Source organism: Euleptes europaea, chromosome 1 (genome assembly GCF_029931775.1).
Source record: "Euleptes europaea isolate rEulEur1 chromosome 1, rEulEur1.hap1, whole genome shotgun sequence".
Lineage (NCBI taxonomy): Eukaryota > Metazoa > Chordata > Lepidosauria > Squamata > Sphaerodactylidae > Euleptes > Euleptes europaea.
The window spans coordinates 65349319-65369615 of record NC_079312.1 but is presented as its reverse complement, the minus strand read 5'-3'; the positions used below and the strand labels follow the sequence as shown (position 1 = coordinate 65369615).

General features: G+C 41.1%; 1 protein-coding gene across 2 annotated transcripts in view; it reads left to right on the top strand.

Moving 5' to 3' along the window:
* The window catches only part of HDAC11 (histone deacetylase 11), a 40867-nt gene extending 29286 nt beyond the window's left edge, over positions 1–11581 (top strand). For both annotated transcript variants that reach the window (XM_056861978.1, XM_056861971.1), the window contains 4 exons: positions 473–535; positions 3938–4034; positions 7683–7861; positions 11102–11581. In XM_056861978.1, the coding sequence (XP_056717956.1) occupies positions 473–535; positions 3938–4034; positions 7683–7861; positions 11102–11338 (576 nt within the window). In that variant the 3' untranslated portion in view covers positions 11339–11581. The remainder of the gene's footprint in view (positions 1–472; positions 536–3937; positions 4035–7682; positions 7862–11101) is intronic.
* Positions 11582–20297: the final 8716 nt, after the last annotated feature.

Genomic DNA, 20297 nt, shown 5'->3' with positions numbered 1-20297 from the left:
TTTTGCATATTCTTGATCACAGAGAACTAGCATACACATGTACAATTCCTCCACATGTAAGCACCGTGCCATTTTCATGAGCCAGTGATCACACAGAGGTGTGGGGTGGAGTTCAGCTGGGATGTTCCCAAGCAGTGCCTGAAACCATTATAAATAGACAATGTTTATATTGGATTGTACAGATGCATGAGCAGAAGGAGCTGCAATCATGCAAGAGGGTGCAGTTTTGTGCAATCCCCCCTACTCTATATGTCACTATATCAAGGTTCTCCTGACCCAGCAGAGGGTTTTCAGAGCCTGCTGGGAGGAGGGAAAGGCTGGGACAATTATCTTGCATGAGCACCATTTAAGTGAATAAATAGCTATAGAATCCATTCCTTGGACATTCATTGAGGAGTGAGCTATGAAATGTTAAGTTTAAAACGTTTCACCTTTGTTTATTCTATATATATATATATATATTGTATTCCAGTTCTTATTTGAAAGAATAGAAGGAGTTTCTAAGGCAACTATTATAGATCTGGATGCACATCAGGTGAGTGATCATATTTATGAAATTCAAACCAGAATGCGTGAGTCATTGTAGCATTGTGCCTTTTGCAATGAAAGCTAATTTATATTGAAAGCTTTCAATAAAAGTATTTTAAAAAGCAAAACGTGGAGAAAATTTCATGTGATATCAGATGATTTTTTACTTGTATTATGCATGTATTGCACATGTTTTCACAAGTTTCATACAAAAATATGATAAAGCATGGAAATTGAGGACATTTGTATAAAATAAACAAATTATCATAGTGGTATTTCCATAATTTATTATAGCTACATTTTGTTACAGTTTTTAAATGAAATGTTTGCATAATGGAAATCTAATATTTTAACAATTTAATCTGGATATATTTTAAAGAGCAAAGCAATGGTCAAGATGTATATAGTTAGAAAATGAGAAAAAATGTACAACCTGAAAGACCATCTGTTCCCACATGAACCTACTCAGTCATCTTCAGAGGTCTTACTTCGGGAGGCCCTATCATCTGAGGCTAGACAGGTGGCAACCAAAATTGTGTAACTTTCTCCCTCCTTGGGAGATTTTTCTGTCCTCCTCCTATTATTACCTTCTGCCATTAGGAAGAGACTTTTCTGTTCTGTTTGATGATCCCTTACTTAAGAACATAAAAACATAAGAAAGGCCCTGCTGGATCAGACCAAGGCCCATCAAGTCCAGCAGTCTGTTCACACAGTGGCCAACCAGGTGCCTCTAGGAAGCCACTAACAAGACGACTGCAGCAGCACCATCCTGCCTGTGTTCCACCACACCCAAAATAATAGGCATGCTCCTCTGATACTTGAGAGAATAGGTATTCAGCATGACTAGTATCCATTCTAACTACTTGACCCTCTTTCCTGTTTATGTTTTTAATTGTTGTTGTATGTATTGTGTTTGAAGTTGTTTTTAAATGTTTTTTTAGCTGTTTGCCTCCTTGAAGGCCCAAATTGAGTGGAAAGGCAGGATTAAAATGTTTTAAATTAAAAAAATGCATTGTAATTGACTAGCATAATAATTGTTTTAATGAATATGTTTAAAACATTGTAGCAATTGATATTCTTTTACATAAAACTGGAGTATGTGTTAGGAGCAGACCACTACAGGCCCTTCATTGTACTCCCTTCAGAGAATGGGAATGTTGCAGTTCTGTTCCTGAAGATTGAGCCAGGTGTGGGCATAGCTAGTACCTAAATAAAAGACTGTGAGTAAGTCCAGTTATATTCAGTGGAACTTGTTCTTAGGAAACAAGACTTGTTCTCCAGGAACATTTTCTTAGGATTGCCGCCTCAGTGCTCTACATTGAGACTGGTTGGTGAACAGCTGGATGTAAATCCAAGAAAGAAGCAAAATAAATAAAATAACCCTAATGTTTAGCTGTGCTATTAGTGTTCTTTATTAATTCAGCTCAGCGATAAAATATTAGATAATTAGTTATTTGGTTTGATTATTATTTACTTAACCACAGCTTGCTGTGTAAGTTTGGTCTTTGGCTAGAGGAATATAATTAATTAAACAACCACTGTGTTATATAACTGAGCTGTGTAGCTCCATCAAGTGGCTGGAATGTAAAAGCTATGTTTTGATTTGCTAATAGAATCAGCATAGCAATCCTTGAGGCTTACTTGTTATACACTAAGACACCGGAAGTCCTTTGAAAGAATTATAATTAGCACAGCAGGCATAATCACGGCAGTATTTTGTACAACAGATGAGTTTGACCTTCTCTGCTGGAAGTAAAGAGGAGGCTAGGCTTAAGGACAAATGCCAAACCTATCTGCTTGCAATGTACTGTGTGAAATAACATCAACCTTTGTATTTGAATTCTGCATAGAGGCTAAAAAGAATGCTGTGCAGGTTTACTGTAAAAGCCTGAATTAGCCATATTTGTAGATCATTACTAGTTTTGTTATTCGGTATTCAAGACAACAACCCATAGATTAAAATGTTAGTGTTGTTATTAAGTTCTTATGTTGTATACAAATTATTCTTATTATAAAGTTGTGAGCAGTTCTTGTATTTTATAGAAAAAATAAAAATAATAAAACTGTTTTAACAAGCCATTGATGAGTTTATATTACATTACCTTTTTGGTATATTTCACTGCTTAAATGAAATTGAGACCCCCGAATGACCCATTGTATAGCATAACTCTCTTCTAGAAGTTAAAGCATCCCAGAAATAAAGCAGTCCTACGAGTTGCCATGGATTCTGCTATCAGATTATAAAATATCAGTCTCAATTCCTGGTTGCAGATTCCTCCTTTAAAAGGTGTCAGGATACCTTTAAATGTTTCCTCAATGTACTGTGTTCCAGTAGGTGATATCATGACCTCAAGGATATAGCTTAAATGTCCAGGTGAAAGCCACTGAAATTTAAAAAAACCTAGAATTCAAAAAGGTGTTAGATTTGGATTTTTACTCTCCTGTACTCCAGTACTACAACTGGAGATAGAAAAAAGTGTCCCTCTTAAATAAAATGGATTTTCCTGTCATGCTTCTAGAAATTTAAACTTTCAGGATTTATTTGACCTTAAAAGAAAAGCTCAAGCCTGGCTTGAGGATTTACCATTATACAGTGTCCTCTTAGAAATAAAGATAAGCCTTGGGAAGATTTGGGAAAATATTACTACAACTCTAGACTTGTACATAGACTTATTTTGTAACACAGAATCAAAATCAGTTTTTCCTTTTTTCCCTCTGAACTGAAGATGATGGGAAAAATCTGTATTTCACAGGGTTTATTTTGATTCATTTTTCATTAGGCTACTTACAGATGAAAATACTGTAGTTAAAAAAGATACAAGATATGCATTAGTAACTGTGATGTTAAACGTAAATATAAATGCTGTCATTTTATATCACAATAAGCTTCCTTGTATTGGAGGAGCATGCCTATTATATTAGGTGCCATGGAACACAGGCAGAATGCTGCTGCAGTTGTCTTGTTTGTGGGCTTCCTAGAGGCATCTGGTTGGCCACTGTGTGAACAGACTGCTGGACTTGATGGGTCTTGGTCTGATCCAGCATGGCTTTTCTTATGTTCTTATGTTCTTGTGGACTCCGTTGAGCCATATGGGCAGGATTATGCTACAAAAATTGGTACAAATTAATAAAATTGGAATCATAGCGTTGGAAGGGGCCATGCAGGCCATCTTGTCCAACCCCCTGCTCAATGCAGGATCATCCAAAAAGCATCCCTGACAAGTGTTTCTCCATCTGCTGCTTGAAGACTGCCTGTGAGGGGGAACTCACCACTTCCCTAGGCAGACAATTCCACTTCTGACCCATTCTTAGTGTTAAAAATTTTTCCCTAATGTCCATCTGGTACCTATCTGCTCATAATTATTGCATTGTCTCTGATTCGTATGTACTGGTTATAATTATTTTACAGGGCAATGGCCATGAACGAGACTTTATGGAGGATAGCAAAGTATACATTATGGATGTTTACAACAGGTACATTTATCCTGGAGATGGATTTGCTAAACGTAAGTGAATGATAATTTCAAACTGATGTGATCTCAAAGTACTTTAGATCTTTTTAAAAAACATTCTTAATAAAGAAATTACCACATTCATTACTACAATATTCTGTTTTAAGAAATGAAATGCAAAACTTTTTTCCCCCAGTCGCACCATTCAGATGTTTGGAATTCTTTCTTTCTAAGTCCCTGTATGGGACATAGCTGTGTGAAGGAAGTTGAAAACCGTGGGTGGCTTTGAATAGGGTACTCTGGTAACAGGGCCTATGAAACATACATATGTTTCACCAGGGCAGTATGCATACAGTGAGAGCTGCTGGCCTGATCACTTCTGGATCCACTCTGCAGATGGCGTGCCAGGTATATGGCAGCTTTTTACCCTCCAGTCACCTGAGAAACCAGTAAAGTTCAATTAAACCCTACATAACTAACCACTCTGTTTTGGCCTCTTACTCAGAGTAGCTCATGGTTCAGTAGAGGTTGAGCTTGCACAGACTGCTTAGAATTGCTGTCTGAGCCTTTTGAGACCCCCAGCCTTGGCAAAAGTAACTGTTGAACTGGCACATCCTGTGTTATAGTTTGTTATAGTTAGTTAGTTATAGTGTAGTCTCCAGTGATTTGTATTGGTGTAACAGCTAAAAATGTGCTTCATATGGAGAGAATTTATAGTGTCTGAACTCTATCTAAAGTGGCAGATAAAGATTCCGAAGCTCGCACAAACGTTTGTGTTCAAATTCATAGAAGATTGTTGGAGGAATTATTTCCATAGTTTTTGCTAAGTTGATTGAGCAAGAATAATTATGAGCATAACCTGCAAACTTTTGAAAATCAAACAAGGAAATTTAGGTTCCTCTCCTTGATCTCAAAGTCCCCACTATCTGCTTATCTAATGGAAGCCACAATGGCTGAATATAATGTGAATTACTTTCTCTGTTTCTTTTGGAGAGGAAGGGAGAGCAGATCAGCCCATTAAGCCACCAGCCTACCGAACCATTATGCAACTTCCATGGCCTGCCTCTCCTGCATCTGCATTTGCTCAGCCACCTTCTTCCCAACCTCCACCCCATCACAAAAAGATGTTTGAAATTGGGGAGTAAGGGAGAACCAGCAAGATCCAATTATGTGTGGTGTCTATGGCAAGGCCCTGCAAAAAACAGATCTGAAATATAAAATCTGAGGTATCGCACATGCCCCTTTCCCATGTCAAAGTGCTGCCATTTCTCTAATGTTCAGCCCCGTTGCCCAGCTGAGTACAGTGGTGGCTATGTGCACAGCTCTGTTGCCATAGCAGGACAGTTTATGTGTTACTTGGTCTTTTAGGATACATACCTAGTTATCTTTTTCCCCCACTATAGCCTTAGGCCTGGTTTCAGTAGTGTGCTAGGTAAGTTATCAGTAATTAATTACACTACTGGGGTTGTTATATGGCTCGTGTTTGAGCCATCTTACAAGATCGTAGATCATCATTGGTTTAGATGTTTCAAAACTTTTGCTAATTTAAGGAACTCATGGGGAACATGAGTAGATTTGCAGTGCTAGCCTACACAAAGTTATATCTTCCAAGGCAATGAGTTTAGAAGGGTGGAACTTTGCTTAGGATGGCATGCTTTCATGTGATGGACATTGCATATTGTACTAGTTCAGTAGTGTGATCCTGGGCTGTTACTATTGGACTTCTGATCTTTGGTTATGCAAATCATACTTCAAAATATTGCCTCTTTGACTCAGTTGGACTTCCTTTAATTTTGTTTCAATCTTTTAAATAGAAGTCTCCCCTAATACTACTACTAATAGTAATGTTTGTGTTTCTGCCAAACTATAAGGAAGTTGACCTATGATTTTGATCTGACAGAAGATATGTCATGTTGCCAAGTAGCATTACATTTTTTCCTGATGTTCTCTTGTATCATATTATAAGGATGTGATGGTCTTTTATATCAGTTTGTTTATCCATGTTTCTGGAACCTGCACACAAAATAGAGTAGCAGTAATTGTAATCAAAAACAGTGGCAAAAATAATTATCTTGATATTCATATTAGAGAGTGCTTGTATCAAGCCTGGAAAGATAATGCTTCAAATCAGCAGTGTTATTGACTTCGACTTCCTACAGGCAAACCTATTTGACACAATTACGTACAAAAAGGGTAACAGAGAAGAAAAGCTGTATCTCCTGAAACTAAAATGTTGTTTATCACACAGGCTGGGTTATTGCTGAGATACAAATAAAATCTGTGGAAAGAAAAGTGTTAATTCTAACATAAAAGACGACTGTGCTCTTTTATAATTTCGGAATGAAATCTCACAAGAAAAAAAATTGTAAATCAGATTTTTATATATCCAATGTTTTGTACATAGTCATTGGATAATGTTTTACAGTAGCACATTGCTGTATTGAAGTTACTGTTACTATGTTTATGTTAATCAACTTAAAATATCATATGCCTATTGTTTATATATTAGTATGTTTCCAAAGAGTGACAGGTATCTCAGTGCTGCAAAGTAGTCCTGATTCCAAGACTTGTCAGACCTCGTTGGATAGTTTTACAAGGTTCTGAGTCATAGGGGAGGCAACGGCCTACAGGGTGTGGGGATTTATTTCATTTCAGGATGTTCTGAACTTTGTTTCTTTTTTAATATATTTTTTTCCTTTGCTGAAATTGTTTGCAGGGCTGCAGATAATAAGACTACTTTTCCTTTTGGCTTCCCTTTCCAGCTACCTGCAGTCTCCTGTTGAGGTTTCTGAAAACAAAGCCAAGTTTTTTTCCTATTCTCTAATTTCTATAGCTCTGTCACTTGGCTTTCTTGTGTGTGATCTGACTCGTCTAATAAAATATGGAGTATTAAGTAGCTAGTCCTGGATGCCATTTTGACAAGAATGGCAAAAAAAACAAAAAAAAACAGAAGCGACAGGAAAATACCAAATGTCCTGACCATTATGTCATCATCAGTGAACAATTCCTATTGTTTAGTAATATTATACTTTTTATTGATAGTGTCTCAATTTACACGACATTTGATTTGCTTGCTCATATTCCAAATGAAACAAAAATCTGAAAAAAACAAAAAAGTAAATAGAGTCAGCATTTTCATGTGGAATTGTATGACAATTGATATGCGAATATACAAAGTAAAGATCCAGAGTTGTATTTTTGTCATTTTTATGTACCCTAGTAGGACCAGTACTAATGCTACTATTAATGTGGCCAATTTATATTCATTTTTAATATTCATGATTTCTAAAACTTCTGTAGTATGTTCTAATGCTATCAGTGTAAATACCTAGGGCCCATACATTCCTTCTTGCTTCATAGTGTAAATAACAGTCATTGTAATTAATTACTATTTGTTTTAGTTTTCTTATTACCCTACTCACAAATGCTTGCCTACATTATGGCTGTGGTTTCATGGCATAAAAACTGATATTGGTTGTCATGCACATATTCTTACCATTGCCTCTTTTTAATAGATTGCAGCTCTTCATAGTTCTAATGTCTGGTGTGACTTAATTATTTTTACAAAGGAGATACTTACAACAGTTTTTGAAAGCTTAAGATAATTAGTTATGAGATCATTTCATTTACTGTCATGTTTTTTCTACCACCAGCATCAGATGTAACTTTTTTATTGTGTACCATTTCTACATTAACTTTTAGGAGCCATCAAGCGTAAAATTGAATTGGACTGGGGCACAGAAGACACAGAATACCTTCAGAAAGTTAAAACACATGTGGAAGGTGCATTGAATGAAGCTAAACCAGACATCATAATTTATAATGCTGGTACTGATGTTTTGGATGGTGACCCATTGGGAGGCCTGGCTATTTCACCACAGGTTTGTATAGCATAATGTGTGTGTGTGTGTTAAGTGTTGTGAAGTTGCTTCCGACTCATGGCAACCCTATGAATCAATGTCCTCCAAAATGTCCTGTCATTAAGCCTTGAAAACTGAGGATAGAGTGAATCCATCTCATGCTGGGTCTTTCTCTTTATCTGCTGCCTTCAACTTTTTCTAGCATTATTGTCTTTTCCAGTGACTCTTGCCTTCTCATAATGTGACCAAAGTATGATAGCCTCAGTTTAGTCATTTTAGCTTCTAGGGACAGTTCAGGCTTGATTTGATCTACAACCCACTGATTTGTTTTTTTGGCAGTCCACAGTATACGTAACACTCTCCTCCAACACCACATTTCAAAGGAATCTACTTTCTTGCTATCTGCATACTTCATTGTCCAGCTTTCACACCTATACATAATGGAGAATACTATGGCATGTAGGGCTGTTGAAAAAAAAATTCTGTTGAATTTGGATTCGGCAAAATTTGGCCCGTTTTTATTCGAGCTGTGCCGAAGTCCGAACTCCCTGCTTCGGATCCCCGAAATTCGGGGGGGATCCGGAGTTTGAAGGAAAATTCGCCTCCCACGCGCTTTCAGGGGGATTCCAGCTGGGAGGCGCAGATCTGTTTAAAGGCCCCCCCCAACAAGCCCCTCTGCGCTGTCTGCGCAGGCAGTGCAGAGGGGTTTAAAGACCCCCCTGCCCGCCTTGCCGGGACTGGCGGGGGGCTGTCAAGCCTCTCTGCGCCCTCTGCGCAGAGAGCGCAGAGGGGTCTAAAGACCCCAGCCTTTCCGGGACTCCCGGGAAGGCTGGCGGGGGGCTGTCAAACCCCTCTGCGCCCTCTGCACAGAGAGTGCAGAGGGGTCTAAAGACCCCCCCCAGCTTTGCCGGGACTCCCGGGAAGGCTGGCGGGGGGCTGTCAAGCCCCTCTGCTCTCTCTGCACAGAGAGCGCAGAGGGGTCTAAAGACCTCCCCCCCAGCTTTGCTAGGACTCCCGGGAAGGCTGGCGGGGGGCTGTCAAGCCCCTCTGCGCCCTCTGTGCAGAGAGCGCAGAGGGGTCTAAAGACCCCCCTTTGCCGGGACTCCCGGAAAGGCTGGCGGGGGGTTGTCAAATCCCTCTGCGCTCTCTGCGCTAGGGGCCCTTTAAACAGATGGCGCAGACCTGTTTAAAGGGCCCCCTCCCCGCGCCTTCATGGAAGCCCCGTGAAGGCACGGGGGACCGAATCTGCCGAATTTATTCGCCGAACCCCTGAAGTTGGCAAATTCGGCTCCCCTGTTTCCCGCCTTTTTTGAGTTCGGTTCGTCCGAACCGAAAAACAGCCGAATCGGGGGAAATTCAGCTGTTTTTCGGTTCGGCCCGAACTGAATCAACAGCCCTAATGGCATGAACTAATTTGATCTTGGTAGCTAGTGACACATCCTTACACTTCAGAATCTTTTCTAGCTCCTTCATGGCTGCCCTGCCTGGTCTCCTTCTGATTTCTTGGTTGCAGTCTCCCTTTTGATTGATGATGGAGCCAAGGAATGGAAAGTCCTTAACAATTTCAGTTTCCTTATTGTCCACCTTAAAGCTGAGTAATTCTCCAGTAGTCATTACTTCTTACATTATATAACGTACCTTTTTATAAATGCAAGAATGATACAATAGCCTGCTCTAACCACCAACTGATGCCAGCACAACATTCTTTTTGACACACTTGTACAATTCCATGTAATTCCTGAGCTGTATTTCATCACTTACTGTACATTTCCCCTTGTTTTTAGTCCTAGCCTCTTCATGCTTTTGTTTTCCCTGAACCAAGTATTACTTGCTGTCCAGACCAAGTATCCCTCTTGGCTATCCCCTTCATTCAGAGCTCCCTTTAAGAGATCATAATGGCCTTTTCTTTTTTTTCCCCCCTTGCCACTGTGGAAGCAATGGCAACAGGCAAATATATACACGCTTTGTGTGTGTGTGTGGCACTGGCAACACTGTTGGTTTATTTTCCCCGATACTAATATCAGCAATAACAATAGTTGTGAACCACTTCGCTTTAGGAACTGAAGTGTGCCCAGTGACAAGTAGGATACAGTGAAGATTTTAAAAATACTACAAGTCCACCATGGTAGCCATGTTAGTCTGCTGCACTAAAATAACAAAAAGTCTTAGGGCACCATAAAGACTAATGATTTTTTTTTTGGGGAGGTGGCATAAACTTTGGTGAGCCAGATTTAAGCAAGTAGATTCTGACATACAAAAACTTGTTCTGCAATAAATTCATTAATCATTAAGGTGTGGCAAAATACTGTGTTGTACTTCTAAACTAACCATTTTTAAAACATCGCCTATTGTATCAAAGTGTAAAAGGTGGACACAAAATAGCAAAGCCATGCATCTGCACATTGGTTATGTTATATAATGTTGTTGTCGTTGGTTTCTTCTTTGCCTGTCGATGTGCAGGCTGTTTGGGAAAGTTTAGAGTTAGGAGAAACTACCGAGTCAGAAGAAAACTCAGCCATTCGAGGTGAATAAGAACACAAGTCATGTAGTAATGGTGCAAACTAAAGGTTTGTCTGCCCTAGTCTTCAGTGTGGCCAGCCACATGCTCTGAGAAAGTTCTCAAGAATTGCACAACTGGAAAGCCAATGCCTGATGTTTCTTCTTCCATTTGGTTATCAAAGAAATATCACCACAGCAAACTGAGCAATACCCCATGTGATTCTGGACCTATCAAAAAGTATTTCAGTTATGTCTTGCTGTCATCTAAAATCTGTCTGGTTGCTTTTCATAATATATCTGGTAGGATTTTTATGATTATACCATGAAATGGAGATTGAACAGCAAAACCGTATATACCAGCTTTCTTGCATTTTAATAGGAAAACTGCAAAATTTACGAGGCATTGAAGGGATTTAGTCCTTGATGTCTATTCCAGTGGCTTAAATCAATGTCTAACAAATGTGTGAATGTGCTTTCTGCTGACCTAACCATTCAGTTGACATCACTGATTTGAATGAGACTATTCTAGAATAAATGTTTTGTGGACAGAAATCTTAGTCACTAGTGTAGTACAGCTTGGGAAAACCGTAATTCATAACTTTCAGGAATTTTAAGATGTTTAATCCGTATTTGAATTACCAATAATAAGACATCATTTTCTTTTCTCAGGCATAGAATATTATGAAACGTATAGACCGTAGTTTCTTAAATTACAGTGAAATCCAGTATTGATATTATCTCTTTTTTGTTGTAAATATGCAGGGAATTATTGAAAGAGATGAAATTGTATTCAGAGCGGCTAGAAAACACAGAATTCCTATCTTGATGGTGACATCTGGAGGCTATCAGAAGAGGACAGCTCGAATAATTGCAGATTCTATTGTCAATTTGCACAACCTAGGACTTATTGACAAAGAGCTTGTGCATGGTGAAGCTGAAAATCCCAAGGTAGAACTGATGATTAGAGAAGGCAAGAAAGAACAACTAACCTGTCAGTGAATTCAGAGAATATGGGGTTACTGTATAATAATAAGACTGCTCTCTAATTGTTTAATATTTAAACCAAGAGGAAAGACATTTTCCCAGTTCTCATAGAATTAATATATCTTAATGGGGAAAGCTTTTTAATTTGCCTATAAACACCAACTTACCAGTGATAATTGGCGATCCCATAAGGAATACTAATGTATAATTTATTTTTGAGATATTAAGTGCTGCTTTGCTAATTAATATGGATGTACATTCAGGTTGGTTGGTATAAACTCCATGGAAATTCCTCTTCCAGTTGGATATCCTTCAACAAGGTCCAATCCTATACTCCCAGCCTCAAATTCTATAGCTGAGCCTGGAAAATGATCAGCAACAAGTTAGGGGTGTAGGCTTCTCCAAATACATCACCAAGACACTGTTTGCATACTCTAAGGTTTCTAGCAATAAAATTTACCATGTTTCCTGAACAGTGTTCTTATCATAGTTCAAGGGTAGGGTCATTGATGCCCATAAAATTCAAGTTGAAGCTTTTCTTTAAGGGTGGCTTCAACAAAAGACTTGGTACCATCACACTGAAATAACAAACATCTGCTGTGTATAACATTCTAGACCAGAAAAAGGGCAAGCCTCTGTCCTAATACAAACATGTATGTAGGTTTTTGAAAGGGATAGCCTTTCTTAATATTCCCATGATTCATAAAGTTATTTATTTTCTTCATCTATATCCTACCACTGTCCCTGAGGGGACCCAACGAAGCTTACATCCTTCTCCTCTCTTCCATTTTATCCTTACAAACCTTGGTCTTATCTACACTCCCTTTAAGGTCCTGGCTTCTTTCTTTCAGAGAATGATAATGGAAAGTTGCTTTACTGATAGGAACAACTTCAGCATGTAGGCTGTTTGATCTTCATGTGCTGTCCGTTAATTGAAAATATATAATTTTTGTTATTTATTTATTTACATCATTGACTCCACTTTTCTCCCCTATGGAAATCCAAAGTGGTTTACAACATTATCCCATTCTCGATTTTATTCTCGCAACAGCCTTGTAAGGTAGGTTAGCTTGAGAATATGTGACTGGACCAAGATTACCCAGCAAGCTTCCATAGCAGAGTGCAGAACTCTTAACTACTACATAATGACAGGGTTGTTCTTAGAACAGGTCTCACTTTTCATGCTAAAATAGATACAGCCTTTTATAATGGTCAAGAATTGGTTCTTCTTTCATTGTGTTTGAACCCACCCCACATGAAGGAGAAAGAGTGGCATGCCCTAGGTGTTCATGACGTTCATCACCTTCAAACCTCCCGAGAGAGAAGTTGGCATTCACTGTGAATTTTCATTCTTTGGGGGGGGGGGTCTGTGGTGGGGCAGTCTACCCACCCATAGTACTGTTCCTTGGGAACCATCCCATTTCAGAAATGAGGATTTGGTCTTGGGGTTGCTGGTCATCATTCTGTAATTGATTGGCCTAGGCAGTTAGAGTCCACTAGAATGTCCTTCCTTCCTAGCCATTGGAGCTCCAATCCTAAGGACACTTTCCTTGGGCGAAAGCCCCACTGAATAATACGGGGCTTACTTCCAAGTAGACCTGATTTGCTATTTCTCAGTTCTTTGGTTTTGGAAGCATTTCCTCCCATGTTACATTTTCTTGTAATTCAGTTTTTAGAATTCATGTTTAAAGAACACTTTTCCAGGCTCAGTCTGGGAAATTCTGGAAAGCTCCTCCCCTTGGCTTCCACATGTACAACTCCACCTGTGACCTAGCAAAGGTGCTTCCTGGAAGTAAAGGCTGCCCGACCCCAGAACCTCCAAGAATGAAAATTCTTGGTGTGCCAACTTATCTATCAAATTTCTCACACTGAGTGGGGAGTCTTAAGAGCTGGGGGGTGGGGGTTGCTGTCAAGTCGCAGCCCACTTATAGTGACCCCATTAGTTCAGATATGGTTTGCCACTGCCTGCCTCTGCAACCTTGGTATTTCTCAGTGGTCTCCCATCTAAATACTGACTAGGGCTGGCCCTGCTTAGCTTCTGAGATCTTACGAGATTGAAGTACCCTGGGCTATGCAGATCAGGGCTTTTTTATACTACAACTTAAAAACACAATTTAATATATCTACATATTACTTTTTTTATTCCTTCCCCCTTTTTCAAGGAGTTCAGGATGGTGCACACAGTTCTCTCCATTTCCTCTTATCTTCACAACGAGCTAGGTTAAGTCAAGAGAGTGTGATTTAACATTGAGCTTCATGGCTGAGCAGGAATTTGATTGAGCTTATCAGTACTCCATTACCCAGACATACTGTTTTATAATAGTGCAAAGAGAAAACATCTGTAATATAATTTGGTTATAGGTGTTTAATTGTTAATTTGTAACAATGTGTGACACTACTGAATAATGATATATTGTACACTACATACAAACTGAATTCTTGAAACTTACAATAATAATATTAAGCAAATGTAAAATAAATGTTAAGTTACATTTTACAGCTTTTATTCTGCTGTTTTTTAAAGATTAGTATAAAGATCTTTTTTCCATTTTTGTAAGACTTATAAAAGTAATGGAGTGGGAGGCAACCCCCTGCAATAATGCTTCATCTGTAGCCACTAATGGTATAATGAATTGGGGCCCTATGGTCTGTCATGAATGTGCAAGCAGATCAAGAGTGGTGAGTGCTTAGTGGCTTTCCACTGAGTCCAGTGTTTTAACTCAGACCCCCGCTTTTGATGTGGGCAAGACTGAAACAGAAAGCAGAATAGGATACTGACTAAATCCCGCTTCCCCCAACAGCCTTCCACCATCACCAATGCCTGGCCTCATCAAGGTATGGACAGAATGACTGTAGTGCTTGCTGGCATAGATGCCAAAAGCCAATCTAGTGTTTCTTTAGGATCCACTGATCCTAAAGGAGGCATTTAGTTGGTATCGCATCATCTTCAAGCTGACATTGTGCAGGATGGGATTGCATTGCTAGTAATGTATGTCATCAGATATATCTGCTGTCTTAATAGTGAATAATATAATATAAAGGAGCTCAGGTTTTGTTCTGTTTTACCTTTTAGTACTTTCTAATAAATTAAAGCTTGTTATTGTAAGAAATCTAATGTAATCTTTAAAGTTAAACTCTGAATTAATTTGTGGGATAATTCCAGTCTTGCCTTGCCATTTTTATCCAATGTGGTTTGAGAGAGCTGTAATATAAAGTGTTCCATTACTTTATTTAACCAAGATTGCATAATCATATTCAGTAAAGAACATTAAATGGATATGGCTAAACCCTAAAAAGTCCTAGAGGGTTCTGTATTGGATGCTATAAAGGAGAACTGGAGAGAGGAGGTGCAGAAATTGAGGCTATAAATATATCTCAATTTTCAGTACATATCCCTAATCCCTAATAGGATACTAATGCTATTGGGGTCTACTTCCATTTTAGCTTAAACATTCCCAAAGAAGGAACTTTCCCTCAAATCTGAATTAATTTCCTCCTCTAAGTCACTTTTTTGAAGCTTCAAATTGTTCAAAGCCTTTAAAAAATTTTAGCACCAGGACTTGGGTGCCCATAGGTGGTTCCATTTTGTTGCCTTACTGATAAGACAATGGGGTCATCACGTTGTTAGAATGAGAGATAGATACTATTTGAGAGGGCAATTATTTGGTTTTTAGATATTTATAGGTACAGTGCTAGTTTATGACATGGTATTTTATTTGTTAGTTATGTCATTTTGCCAGATGCTACCATACCACCCAGCAATAGAATAAGCTTCCCACAGTACTTGAATAATGTTAAGTAATAATAGATATATTTAACCTCAGCTAATACTAGTTTTCAGTACAGACTAGTTATTTTAGAAGGATTCCCACCTTGCTCTGAATGTTATTTTTTTAAAGTGTAGCTGGCATTTTATTTACAAATAGTGAATGGCATAATGAAAATGTTTAACATACTAGTAAAATATTGAGAATTATTTTTTCTACATTGTCTAATGTAATATTTAGAGATGTTATAATTTGAAATAGTTTTTTATAATATGTTAAAATTTGTATTGTGTTTAATTTATTGATGACATTAAAATGTTGCTAAATTTTCTCTTGTGCATTCTCTCTCAATTTTTCATATTTACGACATTCAAATCTCAGCAAAATAAACACAGTAGATAATTATAGAACCATTTTTAAAGAAAACTATTTTGAACTCATTTTGGCTTTCACCAGTCATATTAAACTGTGGTCAAAGTATCAATTCTTGAGTTATTTACCAGTCAGGTAAGCAGTTATGAACTGTTGCCGTGCATTTGTCTCCAGTAGGGTTGTTTTGAGGAAACTTGTAACAGAGGGCTACATATGATTATAAGCGATCCCTGAATTGATCTCCCACTACTTTTTAAGCTTTAAATTGCTATCCTGGGGCCCTGGTTCAAATCAGTCCCACGCCAGTCTTTCAGTGCCATTTTCATTATCTGAAACATGGTTCCCCCTTCACAAGTACCATACAGTGTATGTGGGGTTTTTTTCCTTTGAGGAGCAAATAAACTCAGAGGGAGAAATTCACAGATGGGAAAAATAGGTTGAAGAGGAAAGAGTTAGTCCCCTATGCCACCAATCCAAATCAGGGCCCTGTGACATTGCAATTTAAAGCTAAACAGATTTTCTGTTACCACATCTATTTTATCCCTTAATAATTGATTTTTGAAACACTGTACTAGCACCCTTCATGCCAACATGTGCTGCTTAGATTCTTATTGTTATACTATATTTGTTTTAGAAATGGGCTGTGTTACTATAGGATCTGAACAGCAGCTAGAAGTTTGTATCTCCCACTTCCTCCTCTACCTGAATCTCCCTTTCCCGCTCCAGGCAAAAGGAGCATCTTGAAGCTTGGGTTTTCCCGCCCTTTGCTCGGGGAGACAGGACTAAACTTTCAATTTCCTGTCTCCTGGGCGGGAAAGCCTCCAGCTTCCACTTTTCCTCCTGCCTTTGCAGGGAGAGCACACAATCAGCAGAGCTCCTTTTGCCATTACCTTCTTTCGGTGTGTTTATCTGTTTTTGCCTTACTTTGTGCTCCCTTCTTGTACTGTTCGTCTGTCTTTCTAGTCTGTAAAAAAAATAAAAAAATAGAAAGGCCTTGTTAGTGCCTGACCTGCTTTTTAAAATGGCGTCCGTGGCCAAGAACGTTCCTAGAGAGGACGATCTACTCTCCTTAAAGGATCAGTCCCCCAACCCTTAGGAGCACAAGCCCAGGAGGGCTCCTCCGTCAGCCACCGAGGCGGACCCTCAGAGGACGCGGAGCCTGCCGGCCCTACCGCCCCCACAAAAAAGGCGGGAAAGGTGGGGGCGAAGTGTAAGAACATCGGCCCCGGCAAGAACGCAGGCTCCGGCGGCTCGGGAAACAAGAGCCGCAGATGGTCGCCAGACCCAAAGCATAGCTCAGGCATCCAGGCAGCCGTCTCTGCCGACTTCTCTTCCACCACTCAGTGTGCTGAGGAGGCTATACGTAGCAGCCCACGCCAGGATCGCGGTTCGCTGGACGGTAACGTACCAGGAGCCGGGAACTCACAGGCGGGGGAAAATGTGTTTACTTTATCTGATATGGAGGCGGTCATAGAACGGGTGTTAGACCGCAGACAGGCCAACCAGAATGCCCTTCTGCAGGCCCAGCAAGTCCCACAGCTTAGAGCACGGGCTGCCTCTCCCTCCAGATCCCTGACTAGCGAACCCTGCTGCAGCCAGTCTCAGACCTTCAGCTCCTGGTCCACCAAAGCGGCCCTAAAGGCTCCTGGAGACACTTCTCAGGGGCAAGGGGGGCAAGTGGAGGATACCCAATCTAACTATTCTGAAGAAGATAGGGAGGAGGGAGAGTATTGTTCCGATACAGAGGCTGCCATCTCTCCAGGGGAAGAGCAGCCTAGACTTTTTTCCCCTGATGACTACCAATATTTGCTGTCAAAGGCCCTAATTGCGCTGGAACTCTCTGAGCAACCAGCATTTAAGTCTGATGAGACCGTACCAAAGATCTGGCCAGTGGGTACTAAGGATTATTTCCCACAGAGCACCCCCAAGAGCAGGAGAGTCCCTCTTCCTGACTACTTTGTAAGGCTTATCAGGGCAGAATGGGAGAAACCCACTCAAAACAGACAATTCCCATTGTCAGTCAAGAAGCTATACAAAATGTCACCACCAGCCATGGAGCTTCTCGCCTTACCTGCGGTAGATGCTCCAGTGGCCTCCCTTCAAACCCCAGATGGTCTATCAGAGGAAGGCGTGGATACTATTAAAGACCAATTTGACCGCAAAATGGAGTTTCTCCAGGAAGGTGCACGAATCCACAGCCCTCACTATTCAAGCCAATGCTATCGCTGCCATCATAGCCAGGGCATCCATCACATGGGCTAGAAAGATCTCACTACTGCTCTCAGGAGCTGATAGAAGAATCACCGATGGCATGGAAAGAGTTATTAAAGCATCTTCTTTCCTTGCGGATGCATCTCTGGATGCACTGACCTTTTCAGCCAGGTCTATGTCTTCAAGCGCTGCGATTCGCAGGGCGCTATAGCTCAGAACCTGGCAAGTGGACACGAAGTTTAAGTCTGTTCCTCTCTCCTACCCTCTTCAAGAGGGAAAACTGTTTGGTGAGCGTCTAGACAAGATGTTGGCAGAAACCAAGGACAAAAACCGAACCATGCCTAAGTCCTCCAAGAAGGAACAAAAGGGTTTCACTCACTCCTTTCGTTCCGCCCATACTCTTCAACGCTTCAGACAGGACCAGAGATGACCCTCCTGGTCTCATAACAACCAGTCCTTTCGTAGACAGGGACAGGGACGCTACAACAACTGACCCTTCCAGCAATCCCAGTTCAGAGGGGGAGACAAAACGGGCAAGTTCCAAAAGAACAAACAGTGACACCCAACAGATACCCGTGGGAGGAAGACTCCAACACTTCTACCCACCGTGGGTGGGCTCCCAGATGGATGCCTGGGTGCTCCAGTTGATTCAAGATGGCTACAAGATCGAATTTCGCACAGTCCCTCCAGACCTCTTCATCCCCTCTCCAAAATCCCAATCGGACTCCAAACATCTTCGAACAGCGGAAGCAATCGACCACCTTCTGCACATCGGAGCAGTAGAAAGGTTACCCCTCCTAGAACACTTAACTGGTGTCTACTCAACATTCTTCACTTTTCCAAAGAAGAACGGTGACTGGAGGGCCATTCTAGACCTAAAATATTTAAACAGGTATGTCCCCACAAAACACTTCAGGATGGAGACTCTTCACTCCATCATAGAGGCTCTGAAGCATGGATCCTTCATGATGTCCATTGACCTGACGGAGGCATACCTGCACGTGCCAATTCATCCCCTACATCGAAAGTATCTAAGATTTGCATACCAAAAAGACCATCTTCAATTCAAGGCCCTCCCCTTCGGATTGGGGTCTGCTCCCAGGGTGTTCACCAAAGTACTGGTGACTCTCATAGCAGAGATGCGATGCGAGGGGATACAGGTACACCCGTACCTCGACGACCTGCTGGTGTGTGCCCCCTCACAACAACAGTCGCTATCGCACACCTCCAGCCCTCGCAGACTCTGCTACATCTAGGGGTCATCATCAACACGGCCACAGACACCATCATTCTCCCCGAGAACAAAGTTTCCAAGGTGGCTCGGCTTGCCAAACAACTGTCCATGGCTCAAAGAGCACGCCTTCTCACCCTAGCAAGTCTCCAAGGACTGATGATCGCATACATCCCGGCCGTACCTTGGGCCCGTCTACACGCAAGACCGCTACAGTGGCTTCTGAGACCTTACCAGGCTCTCATCACCAAAAAGGTCAACAAGATCATCCACTTGAACCAGTTAACAAGAACAAGTCTCAAGTGGTGGTGCTGCGAGTCAAATCTCTGGAAGGGCAAGCTGTTCATCCTACCGGAACCGAAACAGCTATTTACCAATGCTTCCCTCCAAGGATGGGGGGCCACCTTAGGAAAGGAACTAATTCAAGGTACCTGGTCCTGGGAGAAACAAAAACATCATATAAATCTTCTGGAGCTAAGGGCGGTGCACCTAGCATTACTCCATTTTCACCGTCACATCCACTCTCAACACATCCTGGTCCGGATGGACAACATAGCAACGAAGGCCCACCTCAACAAGCAGGGTGGGTCAAGGTCGTCCACGCTTCACCAGGAAGCCGAAAAGATTCTCAAATGGGCAGAGAAGAACCTTCTTCACATCCAGGCAGAGCACATTCAGGGGGTACAGAACATTCAGGCAGATTGGCTCAGCCGACGGACACTGGATGAGGGAGAGTGGAGTCTTTGTCAACAGGCCTTCCATCTGATTGTTCAGAGGTCGGGTCCACTCCAGGTGGATCTATTTGCATCAGAACAGAACCGGCAACTCCCCAGGTTTTTCTCCCGTTTCTTCCACCCAAGCGCGGAACAAATAGATGCCTTACTAGTCCCGTGGCCACCGGGAACCCTGTTCGCATTCCCTCCTCTTCCCATACTCCCAAGGGTACTCAGAAAGATTCAGCTGGAGAAGGCCCTGGTGGTTCTCGTCGCCCCGGACTGGCCTCGTCGTCCTTGGTATGCGGACCTGATGGCAATGTCCATTCAGAGACCCTGGCGACTCCCAACGTTACCCGACTTACTACATCAGGGACCCATCGTCCACCCGAATCCAGCCTGGTTCAAGCTCAATGTGTGGAAATTGAGAGGTTAAGACTGCACCAACTACGACTGAGTGAAGAAGTGATCAACACCATACTAGAGGCCAGGCGTCCTTCTAAATTTGCAGAGCAGCCATATAGGCCTCTCATTCCACCTCTGTTAAGCATTATCACATTAACACCTATGCTTCGACAGACGCAGCATTCAGAAGAAGGATTTTGCAGCATGTGGTAGAGGAGGGGAAAACGAATCTCCCACCCGGGTCACACTCAAACTCTTGGACATCCCAAGCTTCA